At 40.0% G+C, this 20,375-nt stretch overlaps 1 protein-coding gene across 1 annotated transcript; it reads right to left on the reverse strand.

Moving 5' to 3' along the window:
* Nucleotides 1-1,415: 1,415 nt before the first annotated feature.
* Nucleotides 1,416-16,633, reverse strand: LOC130181652 (collagen alpha-1(XXIII) chain-like). The gene is made up of 3 exons (XM_056396016.1): nucleotides 15,878-16,633; nucleotides 7,738-7,807; nucleotides 1,416-1,486 (listed from the first exon to the last, which is right to left on the reverse strand). The coding sequence occupies exons 1-3, from the start codon at nucleotides 16,187-16,189 to the stop codon at nucleotides 1,416-1,418; spliced, it is 453 nt and encodes a 150-aa protein (XP_056251991.1). The 5' UTR covers nucleotides 16,190-16,633.
* Nucleotides 16,634-20,375: the final 3,742 nt, after the last annotated feature.

Consider the following 20,375-nt stretch of genomic DNA (forward strand, 5'->3'; position numbering starts at 1 on the left):
GCAAGCGAATGGTGAGACACCCCCACCCAGTGGCTGCCCAGATAATCGTTTGTTTGTCCCTGTTAATCTGTGCCCACAGGTGATTCATTGGGCTCATGCCTCGCTGCTCACCTGCCATCCGGGAGTCCGGAGATCTATGTTTGCCATCTCAACGGTTCTGGTGGCTGTCTATGGAGGCGGGGGTCCGGGAGTACATCAAGGCATGTCCGGTCTGCGCTCGCAACAAGATGTCGTTGGGGTTGCGAATGGGACTCCTGCAACCTCTGCCCATCCTCTCCAGACCATGGTTGGACATATCTATGGACTTCGTCACAGGGCTTCCGGTTTCGAAAGGTAACACCACGGTTCTGACCGTGGTGGATCGGTTTTCCAAAATGGCACATTTTATTGCATTACCCAAACTGCCCTCAGCCAAATAAACTGCTCAAATTATGATGCAAAATATTTTCAAGATCCATGGATTTCCAAAGGACATCATGTCAGACCAGGGGCCCCAATTCATCTCACGGTTCTGGAGGGAGTTGTGTCGGCTCATCGGCGCCACTGCAAGCCTGACATCAGGGTATCACCCAGAGGCCAACGGCCAGACCGAGCGCCTTAACCAACAGCTGGAAACCGGTCTCCGATGCCTCGTGTCTCAGAACCCGGCTACGTGGAGCACCCACCTGGTCTGGGTAGAATATGCCCACAATTCGCTGCCCACCTCTGCCACAGACTTCTCCCCCTTCAGGTGTGTCCATGGCTACCAGCCTCCAGTGTTTGCCGACTCGGAGACAGAAGCGCCAGTTCCCACGCCCTGGTACGGTGGCACCGCCACCGCTGCATCTGGGCCGCCGCCTGCCAAGTGCTCATCCAGGAAGGGGACAGAGTCAAAAGGGTGGCACTATTTCCTAGTTTTGTGTCATAGTTAAAGGTTGCATAGCCTTTTGTTTCCTCTGTGTGGAGTGATCTTTTGTTTAATTACTTTTTATAGAGTAGAGCCTCCAGTTTGCTGGAGTTTTATCTACAGATAATAGTTTAATAATCCATTGTGTTTTCCTCCTTAGTGGAGTGATTTATTATTTTGATAGTTTTCATAGCCTCATATATAGTGAGGCTTAGGTTGATAGCCTATTTATTTCTCCACTTGGAGGCGCCCTGAAGAAACAAATAAAACTGTCTATTGAACCCTGCATCTGTGTCCTGAGTCCTTGCCTGGTCGTGACATCAGGTATGAGAGCAACTCTAAGGTAAACCAATACAGTGTATGTGCGGAAACGTGTGTGTTGTGTGGTTCTTTATAAGGCTGCCGGGATTAGTCGCTATAATCGACAATGTCGACATCAATATTTTGCTGCAACATATCGTTTCGCATACATACATACATTGATTTAATTATGGTGGCAAGTCACTATTAACCACCATATATTTATTCTTTATTTGTCTTTTATGGTCACACTGCTTCTGTCATCTGGCCTGCTTTCTCTGCTCTCCGGGAGAGGCGGGGCTGCAGGTACGCAAGCACGCACATGCACACATGGAGCAAAAAGCACAGCAGAGGCTGCACCGGGCACAGAACCAAGTGAAATAAAGATAACTGAAGATTACTGGAGTTGACGACAACTATCACTGAACTTTATAAGTGCAACTAGACAATGCAATTTCCCAAGAAATTGCGGTGGGATTGCTGCTTCAGCCCAAGCTGAAGCTAAACTGTGTTGCTGGCTGCTGAGAAAAATCTGAAACTGAGCTTCACTGTAAAATGCCTGGAACTAACATTTAAAATGGAGTTGCCACTAACTCTGTCTGTGTTAGTCTTGAGTAATGGCTAAAAAGTGTAAGCAGAGGTGACCTTGACCTTTGAAGTTTGACCACCAAAGTCTAATTGCTTCATCTGGGAGTCCATGTGGACATTTGTGCAAAATTTGAAGGGTCTCCCTCACACATGGCCTGTCTAAATCCTCACAGCACATTATTGCATTTTCTTCCTTACTTGCTCGAAGGCTTATCCTCCTTAAGTGGACTCATGCCTCCCCTCCCACTCACAATAAATGGATCCATGAAATGCTGCAATGTATCACCCTGGAGAAGATAGGGTTCTCCCTCAAGGGTTCCTTATGTACATTCTATGAGACGTGGCAACCTTTTGTAAACCATGTTGACTCCCTAACTATTGATGCTGAAAATGTCTAACTGAGCACTGCACCCCCCCCGCTTTTTATTTATTTATCTATTTTTATTTATTTTATTTTATTTTTTTATTTCATTCTTCCCTCTCCCTTTGAGTACCTATGTATTTGTTTACCTTACCTCAATTGTTAACCTGCTTACTTACTCTTGTTTGCATGTGCCTGGGTGTGAGTGTGTTGTCCTTCTGTGGGTTCTTTTTCAATTTTGGGTGGGTGAATTTAGGGTGTTCTGGTGGGTGGGAATTAAGCTGAAACCTTCCTTCAGTACTCTGTTACTGTTGCTGTACCTAAACTACGCATCTGAATGTATTACGGGACCACTCCAGTGTTAAAATCAATAAAGGAATTTTTGAAAGAAAATTTGAAGGGACTGCCTCGAGGAGATCTGGAGATATTGTGTTCACGAGACCAAAATTATGATTTGTGAGGTGACTGTGACCTTGACCTTTGACCACCAAAATCTAATATCCATCCCTACAGCTGGTTAATGTCTGACTTTGGGAGGATGAGCGCATCAGAGTTCAAATCCATTCACTCTAAATCTTGTTTAATCAGTGTTATTTTGTGATTTTTTTTTTTATAGCGCACAGTGAGATCAGTCACAAGCATGTGAAGGATTACTTCATGTAAATGTCGTCTGTTCATTAGTAGACAGAGCATTTGTCTTTGTAGCTAAATAAATACTCTCATGAAGTCTGTTGCTGCCTGAGAATTTACACTGAAAAAGTGTTTGAGAAAATGTTTATGCCTAAATCTGGGATTATTGATCATGCCAGCATGTCATTTAGATTTTCTGGAGGATTAATTGTTAGAAAAATAGTTGTTAGTGGCAGTTCTTTGCATGTGTGTACATGTCTTTCTATAATTGTGATGACAAATTTCGTTAAAAACCATTATCGTGATGTCATTTTGGCCAACAATACACGCGCGCACATTGACAGACACACACAAGTGCACAAGTGCAGTTGATGCCCAAACTTTCACACAACAGTTTTTCTTTGCTATTGTCGCCTTGTGCTTGTTCATGGTTTATGTTGGATCTCTGAAAATACCATTATGACGAGTACAGTCCTAGACCCGTTCTATATGAGATAGCTTCTGTAATGATTTGACACTGACTTGGCTTGAATACAATTCAGCAGCAGCATATAGTGCACCCTGTAAGATGACCAACATGTTGAATCAACACCACAAAAAACTTTCTCTATTATCATTGTCATGGTCAAACTCTAACACAGCCATGAGGTGATTGCACATACAAAACATACCCAGACATTGATATAAATTCAAAAGAAAAACAAATAAAACAGTAAAGATAATTTTAATAGATAGATGTGTGTCCTCAGTCTTAACAGAAGGCAAACTCGACTGGTAGTGGAAAAGGAGTCTTTTATTTGTGGGTTGACCGCTTTTAAAAAACCTGTTTATACCCACTAATGCTGATGGACAAAGGGTATAAGTTAAAAATGTGAGTGTGGGATAGAAGTCAAACAGGGCATGGTCTCTTCCGACTATAAAGTCTCTGAACCGGCAAACTGGTCAAGATGACACACTTCTACCTACGTTGCTGAATGGCACAATAATCGTTTTGTCTCAATTATCTTGATTTCATAATCGTTGGACACTCATAGGTTCTTATTCTTGCAATTATCCAATCGTCCAATCATGTGGTAGCACTGTAATACATAAAATCATGCAGATACAGTTCCTTTAATCAACATGAGTCTGTGCGTCACCAACTAGGCATCAGCTCCTGCCCTCTCAGTCACCTGGCACTGTAAAGAATTAACAGCATGGCAACCATGTGAACATAGTGTGTGGTTGGTACTGGGGGGGGGGGGGGCCCTGTAGCTATCTGTACATGAATACATGCTGCAGCACAAGAGCCAGGGCAAACTGAACTGACAACAGCTACAACAAAGTTATTCAACACAGGGACTAATTCTAATGAAGAATTTTAGTATCCAGTGAATATATATTAAAATCCTGTGTTTTGTAGAGTTTCATTGTTCCAGCTTTTTGAAACTATTTTGGATACTTTCTATAGGGACCCCAGGTGTTAAAGAAAATATGAAATTGTGAAATAATCTAAAACATTTTTAAACTCAGCTCAGTAATATAAAATGTAGCTTTTTATTTGTCTTTTGTTGACAGAAAAAGACACAAAGGGGCAGAGAAAGAGAGAAAAGATGGCACTGTGAAACAGAAACAGACATTTTATCATCCAACTGCTTGAAATGAATATAAATGAAAGAAAGAAGCCCGATGGAATTGTCACATTTTCACAACCTCAATGCAGCCACACACAAAAGCTGGAGAATTAAGGTGTCTTAGTAAGCAGGAAACAGGCTTCCATATAAAGAGGTGGAAAAAATGAAGAACAGGTAAACTGGCAAACTGAACTTAGGGAGTCCAAACCCCAAAAGTCACAAAAAAACTCAAGAACAAACAGCACATGAGGAACATAAGGAAAGTCAGGTTAGAGATATACGACACAGACAAACTGACAGAGGTTTGGGAGCACATAGACTAAGTACACAAGGGAGGCAGGGATAATTGGACACGTGTGAAACACATCAGGGAGGGCAGACAATCACAGGAGTGGAAAAACAAGACAAAGACAGTAGAAAAGTAAGTAGTAAAGCAACCAACAGACACACAAGACACACAATCATAAAATAAAACAGGAAATAATCAACAGAGTTCAAATTAAGAGTCACTAACAGGGGCAGCAATGACAGAAATAACATTTCAGAGTAATGAGCTGAGTTTTTAAATAAGTATTGCATTATTTCACAATGTTATTGTGCCTATTTTGTGTGTATTAATGTATAATTATTTATTTCATAATGTCTTATTTATTTAATATTGGACACTGCATTTATTATTGGACATCTCCATCTCTATAGTGTTCAGGTCATTACCATGAGGACACTGAGGTCATGTTCTCAGTATTCTGTCTGAAAGTGGAGATTGATTTTATTGACCTTGGGAAGATTATTAAGAACAGTCTAAACTTAAAAGTATGTTATCTAAATCAGTATGTCTAGACTCTGAATATCTAAAATGAATTGGATTTAAAACATATAAAGAACAACAATATACATCAGTGTATTCCTGGCATTTTGCAGAAGGCTTTGGAAGTAACCTACAGTAAAACTGAAAGTGAAATATTCTACATTTTAAACAACAGTGCTTTTAGATGGTCTGTCAGTTTTGCCAGACAAGTAACTTGACAATACAAACACCTCCTTCTACCAGACTCCCATTCTAGCTTTTGTGAGACACAGAAAGTCACAAGAAGCTGTAAAAGTGTCAGACCATCTGGAAACTCTGGGATGAAAGGCTTCCACACCTGGTGAATATCCTCTGAAGCTCCACCTTAGCAGGCGTTTATGGGCCACCCCACAGACACTTATCAGCATGTTACAACACTAACATCCTATTGTCAAGACAAATTAACACTGGTGTGGTGAGCCTGTTCTCACACGGCCCTCTCTCTCTCTCTCTCTCTCTCTCTCTCTCTCTCTCACACACACACACTCACACACACACACACACACACACACACACACACACACACACACACACACAAGAAAATGTTTTCTGTTCATAGAAAGTAAATGGCATTAGACATTAACATTTGAGTAACCCCCTCATTTTGAAGCACAATTAAAACAACTATAGCAGCTATGAACTGAGCTGCAGACATGGTTCCAAACCCTCAGTAGAGCTGGAGCTGTTAAATCTTTTTCATTTGATGAACACTGTGAACCAAACCCATTTCACTTTGAATCTTCATGTTTTAGCTTTAGACTGGAACACTAGGGACACCCAGGACTGTTGACCTAATCTTGTTATCCATACCAAGAGTGCCGTCTTTGCCTCTTCCAGTTGACACACAACTTCATACAGCAGCACTGCAGACAGGCAGGCACACAGCCCCTCCCCTCACTAGCAGCTGAACACATGAACGCTAGTTGACATTTACAACACTGACCTGGTGTCGCCAGCATAAAACTAAATTAACATGGCAGGTGCTGCTGCCGAAGGGCATTCGCAACCTGTTTCAGTTGAAATTAGAAGTAATGCTGTTTGGAATTATTTTGCATTATTATTTTACCTGGCCAAAAGCACACGTTAACGTTAGCTGTTTAACTGTTAGCAATTAGCTGATTGCCACATTAGCTGTCTGTTATCATTAAGCTAGCAGCTATGGCTAATCCAGTCCTGTCTGTCTGTAACGTTAATAGACAATGTTGATTTAACAGGATAACACAATTATTTGTGTCTGAAAAGGGTTATATTTATTATTAAGTCCCAGATTTAAGCTCAGAAAAGTCGACCAGCAACTAGACAGAAACAGCAGCAGCCTACCCCACAAACTCTATTTGATCAGACAACCTGAAAATAGCGTTGTCATTGATGTTATTGTTTGTATTATTCTAATCTTTATTAAAAAGTAGGGTTAGGGTTAGGGTAATTTTTTCTCCTCATGATATCCAAAATGGTATAGAGTATCAAGTATCTTCCTAGGTATTGGTATCCGGTTTGAAATTCTAGTATCATGACAACCTTATTAGTTACATAAATCTCCTGGATTTCTGGGGCTGATTTCATCATGTCACAAGCAGTGAATCCAGAAAAAGTCTAAGGCCTTCACAGGTAAAGTGACAGCTAGTAAACTGTTGAGTAGAACACAGTCTATCAGCTAGTTACACAGCAATACCTCAATGATGCCTCCACATCACACCAGCCTCCATCATAACTTCATATGACACAAAATGGCTGTGGCTGCCAGCTGGAAATACACCTGAGTTTGTCATCATGTCTGAGCGAGCTGAAGGGCACAACCCCAACTGGTATGTTGGGAACACAAACTGCACGACTTTCATTTGATTCTTCACATGAAAGCATTATTATAAACATATTGTGATCAATAGTTATTCAAAGGTGAGGCATTGTCAGCTGCCTCTTCCCTTTCAATGACACATTTTATTTATTGTCTCACTTTGTTTCTATATGTAGTTGCTGTTGTTAGCTAAACAGCAAAAGCTGAGAAGAACATTCTCAGTAATCTTCTGTTACCACAGCTTTCAGTCATCAAAGTGTAAACTCCCACTAACTGCACAGATCAACAGATGTTAAAACTATGCCATTCACTGGACAACAAGATAAAACACAACAGTGCAAAACATTATGTCTACAGATGACTGTAATGGTTGGTGAAGATCTCTACCTGAGCTCAGCTCTCACCACAGGTGTGTCTACTGATATAGACATACTTGAACTTGATGGTAAAGTAACACAAAACTTTTCATAAGGAGGCCAAATCTAAATCACCATACATTGAATAAAAATTGTATATTACATATCCAGTGAAAAAGCCGCATTATAATGTAAAAAACAACCTGTAGCACATCAAGTATAATGGTACACTTGCAGACCTGCATCTTGCATTGAATGGTAATGATCTTATATTTGACAAACAGTTTAAATGAAGTTTAAATCTTTATGTGTGAAGTCAATGTGTCAGTAAGAAAAAATTGATTGAAGGTGAGGAACTTACCTGGGGGACAGAGGCAACTGTGGGGAGCTTCCCTCACCTCCCGAGTCTTCGGTAGTTTTACTGCAAGTTTCTGAACAAGAGAGGGAATAGAAGAAGAGAGTTAGAATGCATTTTAACATCACGGTGTACCTAACGTGAAATGTTGATTGTCAAAAAACAATTTACAAATCTCCATAATACCCCTAACTTTCAATCAATCAAATGTCTTTAATGACTGTAGATGTCAATGTGATGATGGACTGAAAGCTTTTACTGATGGGTTTTAATGACTGATATTTTGTGGCTGATTCTGCTAAAACTCTGTAGTTACTGTTGATATTCAATAAATTTATTATGAACCATATCACATCCTTGTTAAAAGTCTCACTGAAAACCAGGATGAGAACAACAGTTATATGTCCAGTACAGAGTATCACATTGAAGCTGACAGTGCACATCCAATAGGTCAGTAGCAGCAAGAGCCACTAACTTGTTCCAGAGTTTTAAACTGTAATAGTTGGTCTTCAGCCGATGACATATGCATGAAGCTGTACGCATTATTGGCTGTGAGCACATTTAGGATTTCCCTCCATGTTGAGAGTGAACTTTGGGGCTAAACTGTTAAGCTATCATGGACAAGAGGTCCAGTTACAGTGACAGACAAACTCACAGTTCAACTGTGATCTGCAAACGTGTGACAGTTGATCTCATTAGACCAACAACAGCCTGCGTGTGATTTGACCCTGAGCAGAAAACAAAGCCAACACATTCTCCACTGCATAACAGTCAGTGTCACTGCTGGAGGGTACGAGCAGGAGAATGGCAGAGCAGGCTGTTTAGAGGGCTGCAACAGGTGCTGAAGGGAATGTTATGAAGATACTGTCATTCTGAGCACTGCTGCAGTATTCTGGGTACTGCCTGTTATGTCAATATGCCTGTTACCATGCTTTGTGGGATCACAGCCATGGACTGAATCAGGGTTGGAAATGTGCAACATTTCAATGGACAAATATGTACAAAGAGTCATTTGAACACATCTAAATCTTAAAGTCTTAGAGTAGGGAAAAATACATCTCCCCAAAAACATCCTTTATGTTGCACAGTAAGAATCCCAAACCCTCCTGAAATCTGGACAATCACAGCTACTAAAGTATTTCCAGGAACTTCTTTGGCTGAAACTTGCAGACTCGACTCACAACTGGAGAAGTCTTTAGTAAGACTAACCCAGGGAGCTGTCCAGCCAGAGCTCTGCCTGCTCCAGCTTCAACTGAAAAATTCATTTTCAAACTAGATAACACAGATTAGTGCAGAGTGGAGATTTAGTTCAACTGCAGCAGGCATTTACTCCTATACAACTATAATCACATCAAATGTCACAAGAGTAGCAGAATCAGATTGTCATTAATCTTTAGTTTCTCATGTTCATTGGTTTCAGTACAGACAGGAGCAAAATGACTGGAACCTTCCACTTATAAAAAACAAACCAAACTAATTGTCATACATTATTCTCTACTCACTGTTTAGACACATGCTTTTGATTTTAACATGTTCATTTAAATAGTACAACAAATGACACTATAAAACAGCGGTACCCTGAACCTGAATATTTTGTAGAGAAGCTTTGTGGCAATGCAGTATTAGAGTAAACTCAGTTTTCTTTATGTTTCTCTTTCAGAAGTGGACTTCCTGGCTCTTCTTCCATGGAGCCCACTTGCATTCAGAGAGCGACTGGACTGTTGTATCTTGATCTTGGAGGTCAGCTTGTATCTGTTTTTTCCCTGGTTCCTTTCCTACCATTCTAACGGTCCTTCTGTTCAATCTGAGGTAAATTTTCCTCTTGTGGCCATATCCAGGGATGTTGGCTGCAGTCTCATGGTCCTTTACTTCTTAATATTATTAGCAGCTGTGGTCACAGGAACATCAAGCTGCTTGGAGGTCTTGTTGCCTTTACCCTAACCATGCTTGGCAATTTTTTTTCAGCACAACGGGAACTTTTTTCCGTTTATATAGGTTGAATAACTGATTAAGATTAAGATTAAGATTAAAGACACCTATCATACTAATTGAAGACAACCAACAGCTTGTAATATCACTCTGTCTTATTTATTTATCACCACTTCATTTTGTCCAGGCCATTATAGAAGATTGAACTAACAATTCGTTTTTGACATGGCTTTAGTCTCCTATTTTAAAAGGATAACAAACCCTTTTACTATCCTCTAGTCTGATTAACTTTAAGACCTATTACTGCTACTACAAACAGTACAAGTCCTCCACTTCACCTCTTTCTCATTTTCCTAAAGAAAGCGAAAGTGATAATACTAAAATAAAATAATTTACTGAAGTTAAAATTAAATTTTCCATTTGTGTGTGATTGATGTACAACACATTCAAAATTAAAACATTTTTCACACACAATTGTGATGAAAAATAAAACTTTCTCAATACATTTTCCCGTCTGAAACCTCTCTGGAATCAACCTTTATGACCATCAAAAATGTAATTTGAATTTTATTGTTATTTGAATGAGCTACAGTCTGGACATAATTCAAATGCGAAATGTACAGTTTGAACAGTACAGGTGAAATCAATTTCACATTCAGTTTAATATATCATTATAGCACTGCTTTACTACACTGAAATATATTTGTCACTGGAAGATTCCAATTTAAATTTGGCAGTAATGATGCATTTTGTGAAATACAAATGAAAATTGGTGTTAAAAATTGTATTGTTAATTTTGATGATGCAGTGCAAGTGGAAAATTCCATTTCCTCTTGATGATTTCATTCAATTGTGTTTATGTGATTTAATGTAATCATTTTGATATGTTTGAGATAATTTCAGCCAGAGACTTCCACAGCACACTGATGAGACTGTGAGCTAAAAATGAACAAAACTTACATTAAAGGAGTAACAATAATGACACATATACTGCCTCAGCCAAAAGGTGTTTTTTTTATGCTGACAAATTAGTTTCACATAGTGCTCAAATTCTATTAGTGCTTTAGCAGACAGTCATTTATGGATGACTACAGCTCTCTATTGGGGGGTTTGAGGCCTCTTGTAAGCATGCAAGTCTGCAACCCTTTTTGACACCAGCTAATTTATCCAGCAGGCACACTATTAGCACATAGGCATCATGAATCACACAGTCTAAGAATTTAATACTGTGTCATAGAAAGTCGTATTGATTCTTTTCTTCCTGACAGAAATCTCGTTTTCAATATGACTTCCATTAGCTCACTGTAAATCCTCACTGTAACTTATCAATGTATCAATCAGTTCACTGTGTGTGTGTGTGTGTGTGTGTGTGTGGTGTGTGTGTGTGTGTGTGTGTGTGTGTGTGTGTGTGTGTGTGTGTTCTGATGAAATCTAGAGGTAGCTTGAGCACTTCTGCTGTGTGTGTAGTCCAAAACAGACATACATCATAGAGCTGTATGTGCATGTTTTAGTGTTTGCTTTTTGTGTGTATGTGTAGACCTCACGGAATAATGAATGACAGCTCTGTGAGGAACAAGTGAGGGAGTGAGTGAGGGAACAAGAGAAGTGGGAGACTAAATTATTGACATTTCTACAACTGGCAATTGGGCCTCCAGCTCCATCGTGTCTCTGCACTCATTATGTGCACCAGGGTTCTACCAGGTCTGCAGAGAGCAGTTTGTGGTTAGTTGTAAATGTTAAAGGGGCCATGTTTGGGGCAAGATAGCGACAGAGAGAGGGGGAGGTCAGGGGGGTCAGGCTGTTTTCACTGGTGTTGTTAAGGGTATGACAATTATTTTGGGGGAGGAACAACTCAATTCAAGGACTCCAGTAAGCTTTTTAACTTCAACACCTGTTGACAATTTGCAGTTATGAGGGGCTGTGAACCCTTAAAACCGGAACCTATGTTTTGCTTCTGCAGAGAAGATTATTTTTTCAGTTTTTTCCTGTGGAAAACTATTTTGTTAAACCTGCAGTGACACCTGACTCACTCTGCTTTAAAGCTGTTAATTCACCATTAAATGTTATAAACCACACAATCTCATGTGTATGCATTAAATATATGGATCTAGGACCTGGTAAAAACTGGAAGCCTGCAGACAGCAAGCCTGGCTCTGTCTGAAGTTCAACACTACTGCTACCAAAACCTCCTCAATGATGAATACATTGTTTCTCATTTGTTGAATCTGAACAAAAACAATTCATGATTTTAAAGAGAGTTACATGTCACCAGCACTTCTTTAAATGTTGTTCTTTTTCTCAGGCTGTAGGTTGTTGGTAAGCACAGGTTTTGATCTCTGTATAGGCACCATGGTACCAAACCTGCTCTAATAACCAGACTCCCAGATGATGTGCTCAGTCACTGCACTGACTGTTTAACAGTAGTGAAGGAAATATGTTATTTATTAGATAAAGTGAGAAGACAAAAGCTTTACATGGCCCCAAACCCAGGAACAATAACTGCAAACAAAATTTACTAGAAACACCACTCAGTGAACCGGTGGATTCTGCTGCAATCAAACTCTGACTGGAATAATAATGAGGACCAACTCTGTCCTGCTGGATCCAGGCACATTTTCCATAACAGAGGAAACTGGTCATCATTGAAGGAGACAGGGTGGTGGATTCTGGATAGTGTTGGGTGAAAGTACCACAGGTTTCCTGCCCTCTTTCTACAGAAGACTACATCTGTACTTGTGTCCCATTAATAATGACACACCAAGCTAAACAAAGAGACAGGCTGCATTGCCCGAGGTCCATCTGGAGATGAAGACTAAGATAGGACAGCATGTGGACCAACATTTGAAAACATTTTGTAGCCTCCTACTGCAGCTGTCATCTGCTACAGCTCTCTTCTTATTGTACAAAGTGTGTTCCTATCCCTGTCTGATCTCCCAACATACATTCATTCACTGTGTGTGTGTGTGTGTGTGTGTGTGTGTGTGTGTGTGTGCGTGCATGCACTTGTGCGCCATGTGATATCTTCACTGCCGTAGCTCATTGAGTTATGTTGCCTCTGTTCCTGCTCTGCCTGCGTTCTGGGACTTACTACAGTGTGTAATTATGGTCCCTGTGCTCTCACAGCAGCTGTATGTTTCATGAGTGGAGTTGATTCTTTCATCCTGACCATTCAGATTGGGGGCAGCACAGTCTGTTATTTTATCCTTACACCAGTAAATATCCAAGTTGTCCGTTTCATTACTTTATATGAATGTAATAAATATACAAATGGAAGTTAAAAGGTATTTGGCATGAGAAAAATAAAGGTCATCCACTTATAGTGATCAATTTGATGTAGACAGATGTCTTCACTATTCACAATTTCCAAAGTATGTGACATTCTTCTGGCAACTCCACTTTATTCTGTGTGCCCCATGTATTTATTGCACTTTATTTCTTGTGCTGCCTTCTCATTGACAATTATTGAGAGGAACCGGGAGGGTGTTCAGGAGACTTACATGACAACATACTCCTGAATGACTTCAGTAATTCTGAAAAAAGGGGCTATGGCCCTGAAAACACTCTGACCTCAGCTCTGAGACCGAATCAATATTCTCATCTTAAAAGAATGCATGTGTTTCCCAAAATGTTGAACTGTTCATTGTCTGCAATAAATCATCATGCAGCTCATCAAACTATCACCTTATGTTGGCTCCCAAAAATACACTATCTTGTTTTTTTCTTGATATTTGCTTTGATAAACTTTTGACTCAAGCTAACGTATGGAGAGTGCAGTAGCGCTGCCATCCCTAGCAGAAGGCTCCCTCTGCTCTCTCTTCTCCTGGTAAGTGCATTATACTGTTCCTAGTGAAGTGGGTCAGGGTGGAGGGGGATGATAAAAGTTAGGTCAAAGCCAAAGGAAGAAGGGAAAACAGGGCTGCTGTGGGATTTCAATCACTGTGGAAGAGCTTATTAGTGTAGCTGTGGAAGTGGTCAATGAAAGGGCAGCACAGAGGCCAGAGCCAGGATGACCTCCTCACATATGTCATGAGACTTATAACACATATACAATTCACTTGGTAAAATCCACAAATGTGCAGGAACATTGTGTATTCATCAGTCTTTGATTAAAATATTCTGGTAACACTTTCTAATAAACCAGCGTTTATAAAGGCATTGCAAGTAGAACCTAATGGACCTTATTAATGGTTAATAAAACATTTAATAACGCTTTGTAGTTAGAACTTAGCTAGAAATCATTAATAAAGAGCTGGAGTTGACTTGCCCGGTTGATGTTTACCATTTCACTAACACTTTCTAATAAGGCATCATTTAGTAAGTGTCAATTAGTTGTTGGTTAATGACAAATATACTAATGTGTTATAAAATAGTTACAGGCCGTAATAAAAACAAGTTTGGGTTTGCCAAGTCTAGAAAAATGTTATTTGATTTATCTACAAAATCAGTCACAGACAGTTTCTTAAGAAAACTTTAATTTAATTTAATTACTACTTATAAATAGATATATGAACATTACACATAAAAACAAAAGCTAATTAACTAATAAATATATTTAAATCAATTAAAATTCTTTCTCCATCAAGACAAGTGCATTATTATCCTTCTTTCCTTTGGACACTATCCAGCATCCACTTAAAGTGACATGAACTAAAGCTAGAGTCTCATCTGAAGTTGAAGGATTGTTCTATGTTGACGTATTCTAATGCTGTAGCTGCAGAGTTTAAGGGCTTTATAAGGCTAAAAAAAACCTTAAAATTGATCAAATACAGTAACGTTAAAAATCCATTAAAGTGCAGACAATCCCTTAAAACCATATCACAGTCCATTTGTTATCCCCAAATCTGGGATGAACCCAACAGACACCTGTACTTATTTAGAATTCCTCAAATATAATTAATTTGCGCCTGAAATTATTTCAGAACCCAAACATAAACCTTCATCTCAACCAACAGTTATTTTCAGGGTGGCTTTACACTTTGGCCGCCCAGGCGGTTGCCTAGGATGCCACCAGCAGGAATGGCACCAAAGTGATAGAGGACATGTTTAGTAATTCCTTATCAACATCTAAAGTCTGTCACTGATGTCCAGTGCATCTCTGACACTTAAAAAAACAGTTTTCACACTGCACTAAGAGCAGACCACAGATAGACTGTAGTATGTTATGATGCTGACACTCGCTGCTGTTCACTTGCTTGCACTGCTGAATCACATGAATAACCAGGTCACTTATGTTCCATGTAAAGATTATATGATTCACAGCTGGATTAATCTCATTCGGGATGTAGACAGTACTGTACTGTACTTTATTGTAGAGCTCTGCACATTAACCTAACATTTACCGCTCTCTCTGTGTGCCCAACATTCAGGGTGCATAGAGTGTACCAGGACTGGACTCACTGGTCAATCACAATATCTGTTTGATACAACCTGAAGCAATAGAGCTGTATAAATTATATATGTGAAATTGCCCTGAGCTGGAATGAGCTAGAAACAATAACTGGAAACCAAAGCATCTTTAGCCCAACCTGTAGGGGGCACCACAAACACCACAAACGTGTATCTGAAAACCCAGGGGACAGAATATCACTAAAATTGGTGTATGCTCTGGGGGCAAGTGTTAACCAAAATCTGAAATGCCACATTGATTTATGCAAGTGGGTGTGGCCTATCACATATTTGCTCTTAACTGAAGATGCCCTTGAGCAATTCTGATTAAAGTCACTGGACTGCAATGTCACCAAAACGCAAACACTGCACTAAAAGTTGTATCGTTTAGGAAAAATCTAGGATTGAAATAAATATCACATTATAAAACGTGTTCCACACAGCCATAAGTAAAATCTGCTCCTTAATACAGAACTAGTCTGCCTGTCTGTCTGGAATTAAGAGGCATTAAAGACAGAGATGAACAGTAACCTGAGACTCATACACTGACCTGTATGATCAGGTTATGTTCCATATCATATCCTGGATATGGTTAAAACCAGGATAACACATAACTGTGTTCATGTGAAGACACTAACTGACAGATGGTGTTGGCGGCATGACACAGAAGTTGAATCGAAGTTGCATTAGTAAAATTAATATATGTGTCAAAATATTGCAATGAATCATGATAAAACCAAACCAGCCTGCTCCTCTTTTTTTTAACACCCAGCGAGATGATGTATTGCTGCTCAGAAAACGTCCAGGTTTAGATTTTAGGTAAAACACTCACCTCCTCCAGGATCTGGTCCAGTCGGTCAAGGATTATTGGCTCCACCTGCTCCAGAGACAACCTCCACGCGGAGAGCTGCGCGTCCCGCTGCTGCTGCTCCAGACTTACAATCCTGGACTGCAATTCCGAGGTCCGCACAAAAACCAAGATGCAAACTCCAAGGCAAAGGACAGATAGTACGATGCAAATCGTTATGCCAGACAAATCTCTCCAGTTTCTCCAAAGCGGCGGTTTCTGCTGCTGCTGCTCGCCGTGGCTCCTCCACTCCTCACCCGGTTTTCCAGTGTCTCCCCACTTCCGATCCTGCTCCATTTCAGAAAGCTAATTATGGTTTTATCCACGATATTGTCCTCTATTCATCTGGTGAAGGGCAGCACAAAAGTTTTCCTGACGACCAGCAACTTTGGCGCTTGTGAGAGGCTCTTTCTCTCTTTTCGGGAAAAGTTTTGCAGATGTCCTTTTCCTTCTTCAAACCGTCTCCAAACTGCCTTGGTGCGCTCAGATCAGCGACTACATTAATGTTAAATTGTCATCAGTGATGTTCCTGACTCACAGGGACGGACTCTTATTCTTTAGCGTTCCACTCAGTTTGTCCCATTCGCTGCTTCTCCTCTGAGCTTTCACACTCAGTGCCGCAGGTCCGTCGCTAGTGCGCGTCTCTGAAACCCGAACCAGCCTCTCTCTCTCGGCACAGCTCTAGATTAGCCTTTGCTCCTCCTCTGAGAGGCTTTAGGTTAAATACCGGGGAGGGAGTCGTGGCGGTGTTGCTGCCCCCTTTGATCCGCATACTTGGTGAGGGATATTTTTAGGGTGCCCAAAGCCAGGGCACAGTCACACTGCCGGTACACTGACGGCCTGCTGACCCAGCAAACATCTCGACGGTGAACACAGTTGAAACGACGTCTGATCCTAGACGTCGTCAACCTTCAACTTTTGATAATTATTAAACAGCTATATCCCAACTTGTTTTGAGAAAAGCTGACTTACAAGAATTTCACTTATTCAAGACATCTGTTCAGATCAGTTTTCAATGTAAAATAATCAATTACAGTATACATTGTAGGATACACAAAGTACATTGGAGTTGAGATGGAGGACTAAAACTGACAAAATCAAATAAACGACTCAATTAATTAATTTGTAATATATGCACCAACAATATATAATAGAAATGCAGGCATTAATGGAGTAATAAAGTAACATAAAGTGACATTACTGCTTTGCTTCTGTATTGATCAATTCCCATATTTAGTATTTAGTCCCATTTAAATTCCCATTATATTTAATTATTTACTTGTATGTATGTATTTTCTTTTTAGATTTTTTAAAATGAATTTCTACTTCATTATGCAAATGATGGGGGCTGTCATTCATAGGGTCAACTTTTTTCCTAATGACATCAGTGCATAGATCAGGGGTGTCCAAACTACGGCCCGCAGGCCAACTGCAGCCCGCGGTCCAGGTTTTATTGGCCCGCAGCAAATTCTGAAAATATGATTGAATATGGCCCGCACAAGAAGCTTGAGCTCAACTCTTTTAAACTTCTCAGTTTCAACACTATACGGAGCCAGCCACGGATCGTACACCGGTGCCGAACGAACACAGAAAGTCAAGCAAATGGCAGCTAGCCTGCAAGCTCAACAACTGTTTTTTTTTTTTGTGCTAACAAAATACAGAATAGAATGACTGATAGCCATCTCTGTGAAGTCCTTCGTGTCTCAACCACCAAACTTTCTCCTGACATGTCAGCCATCCTTCAATCCAAAGGACAGCATCACTGCTCCCACTGAGTGCAATGTTCTTCACATTATAGGTGAGTTAGAAATACACACAGTATTCATGTGTCAATATGTCACCTCTAGTGTGTGGCCCGGCCCTTTGTTTATGTTTCTGTATTTGGCCCTCACTAAAAAAACTTTGGACACCCCTGGCAAAGATCAAGTACCTTTCACCTAGCTAGGCCCACAAAAGACATGTGTACCAGTCTGTACCAGTACCTCCAGTCAGGGGATCGTTAGACAACTGAAGCACTTAGCTAATGCAGCTGAAAATAATACTGTCAATCAGGACTATGTACTTTTAAATGTGGGCACTAACTTACAGTGTGCTCCAGTCAGCAGCATACATGGACAGATGTTGACCATTTTGAATTCAGTAATGTGGACACTGGTCCATCCGGGTCAGTGGCTGTCTGCTTATGAAAAGACAGTGCTCTTCTTTAAGAACAGAGTGGACGTCTCATAGAGCAGTCTAATGTTAGCCTTATGAGACACTTTGCTGAGATACTTGTGCCTTGCTAGCCATTAGCAAGTTGCATTGAGCTAAAGAGCTATATCAGTTTAAGTCACATTTATTACTTAATTAATGCCTGTATTTATTTATAATATTATTTTTGGGTGCATTTAATAGCATATGAATTTATTTATTCAGTCATTTATTTATTGATGTATTTTTGATTTTGTCAGTTTCAGTCCTCCATACACCCCTCTGAGCATAAAGCAATATTTTTGGTAATCATTTTTTCTAAATGATCATCATAAAAATTTTAAGACGATGACATAATTTATCAAACATATATTTAATAACAACATAGAAAGATATGACATCAATGTATGTAAAGTAAATTTGGCAACTTTGCTTAAATCTAGGGGTTGCAAAGGAGTACATCCTTGATTAATTCCAACAAGTATATAATATTCCAGTACTTAGTACATCCTCCCTTATTTTTAAGCATTTCTTGGCATTGAGTGTACAAGTTCACAACTTATTGTCCTGTCTATCCTGTTTCACTCTTGGAGGATGACCTCCTTGAGTGCCATAATGTTTCATGGGGAGTGCTGTTCAACTTGTGTTTACAAAATTCCACACAGGTGCTCAACAACTTTGGTCTGATGACATACTTGGCCAGTGCAGCACTTTCACCTTATTCTTCCTTCAGAATGCAGCAGTGGAGAGTGTAGCATCTTCTCTTTTCTCTCTTCAGATTTTGTCTGTGAAACTGCAAATTCATGATGAAGTACAGCTCCCACACAACATCAGCACTCATATAGCCCCTTGTAAGAACTTTACTACTGCCATATTTCACTGTTGGAACCATGTCCTTGTCACTTGTGCAGTGCCATACATTTGGATGCTATCAGATTCAAGATGATTGACTTTGGTCTCATCACACCAGAGTATGGATTCCCAAAAGTCTTCACCTTTGTCAATATGGACCTTGACAAAGGCTAAACAAGCTTTCTTGTACTTTGGCTTCAGTAGTGGCTGCCTGCGTGGATGACATATAATCCTAGTATTCCAATTAAGGAATTGGAGCTCTTCAGTAAAGGAGTAGATTGAAATCCGTACCTCAAAGGAACAATAATTCTACATTGTTAATGTCATTTACTATGCAAACATAACTTTCAGGTTGCATATAATAGTAATCTATAAGAATGTTGTGTGAAATTCTACTCAATAACATTTTTTGTAAGTCTGGTTATTTGGTAATTTAGGTGCAACCTGTTTCACAGGAGAGGTTGTGCCATATACCTGCCCTCAACTCCCAGGTTGATGAAATGTTTGGAAGGGGCAGATCGCAACAACACAGCATTCTGCTTACCTTAGTCCAGATGTATTGTAGATTTGTTAGCAGGGTCTTGGTGGATTCAGGGAACCCGATGTGTCCTGCTGAGCAGAACGAATAAAACCCCATTCCCACCAGAAATTTTGATCTACTGTTTGTATCCAGTGTCTTGATGACTTTATTTGAGTATTTTCATGTAATGCTACTTTATACTTTAACTTCATTTATCTGATTGCAGTAGGCTAGTTATGATGTTACATTAAAAAACACTTATAAATCCCAGTACAATAGTTGGCAACTGGCGGCCTGCGGACCAAAACTGGCTCGCCAGCAATAATACCAGGCCTGCACGATTATTTTGATAATATGATTTTTTTAAGCTTACAATATCAGACTAACAGTCCCATATTTAGTTATAATGTCCAAAGAGAGGATCTACCCCCACCTGAAGGTGATTATTATACTTTTATCCATGTCAGTCATGCATCAGGCTGCACTCTAGTCAGTGCACAGTGCCTGGTGCTAACATAGATCTACGTTAAAATAGATCTCCGTCTTGACGACAACAGTTACCCACAGAATCACTTCCTCTTCAGTTTACCTACAAAATAAAATCAACAACAATGTTTTATTTCAAGCTAGTTGAGCTTTCATTCTGAAAAGTTCTGACTAAACATTCCAATTGTTCTGTTGCTTGCTTGACAAACCTCTGAAATAGCGGACATACGATATGTGATATGAAAAAAAATCAGGGGGCCGCCTCGGTGGGCTTAGTCCCAACTGTAGTGGCCATGGGTTGGACTCAAACTCATGGCCCTTTGCTGCATGTTATCCCTGACTTTCCTGTCTGTCTCTAACTTCACTATCTGATTAAAGGCAAAAATACCCCAAAAAATAACTTGGTTGCGATTCTACTCAAAAAGATTGTCATAT

Source organism: Seriola aureovittata, chromosome 14 (genome assembly GCF_021018895.1).
Source record: "Seriola aureovittata isolate HTS-2021-v1 ecotype China chromosome 14, ASM2101889v1, whole genome shotgun sequence".
Taxonomy (NCBI): Eukaryota; Metazoa; Chordata; class Actinopteri; order Carangiformes; family Carangidae; genus Seriola; species Seriola aureovittata.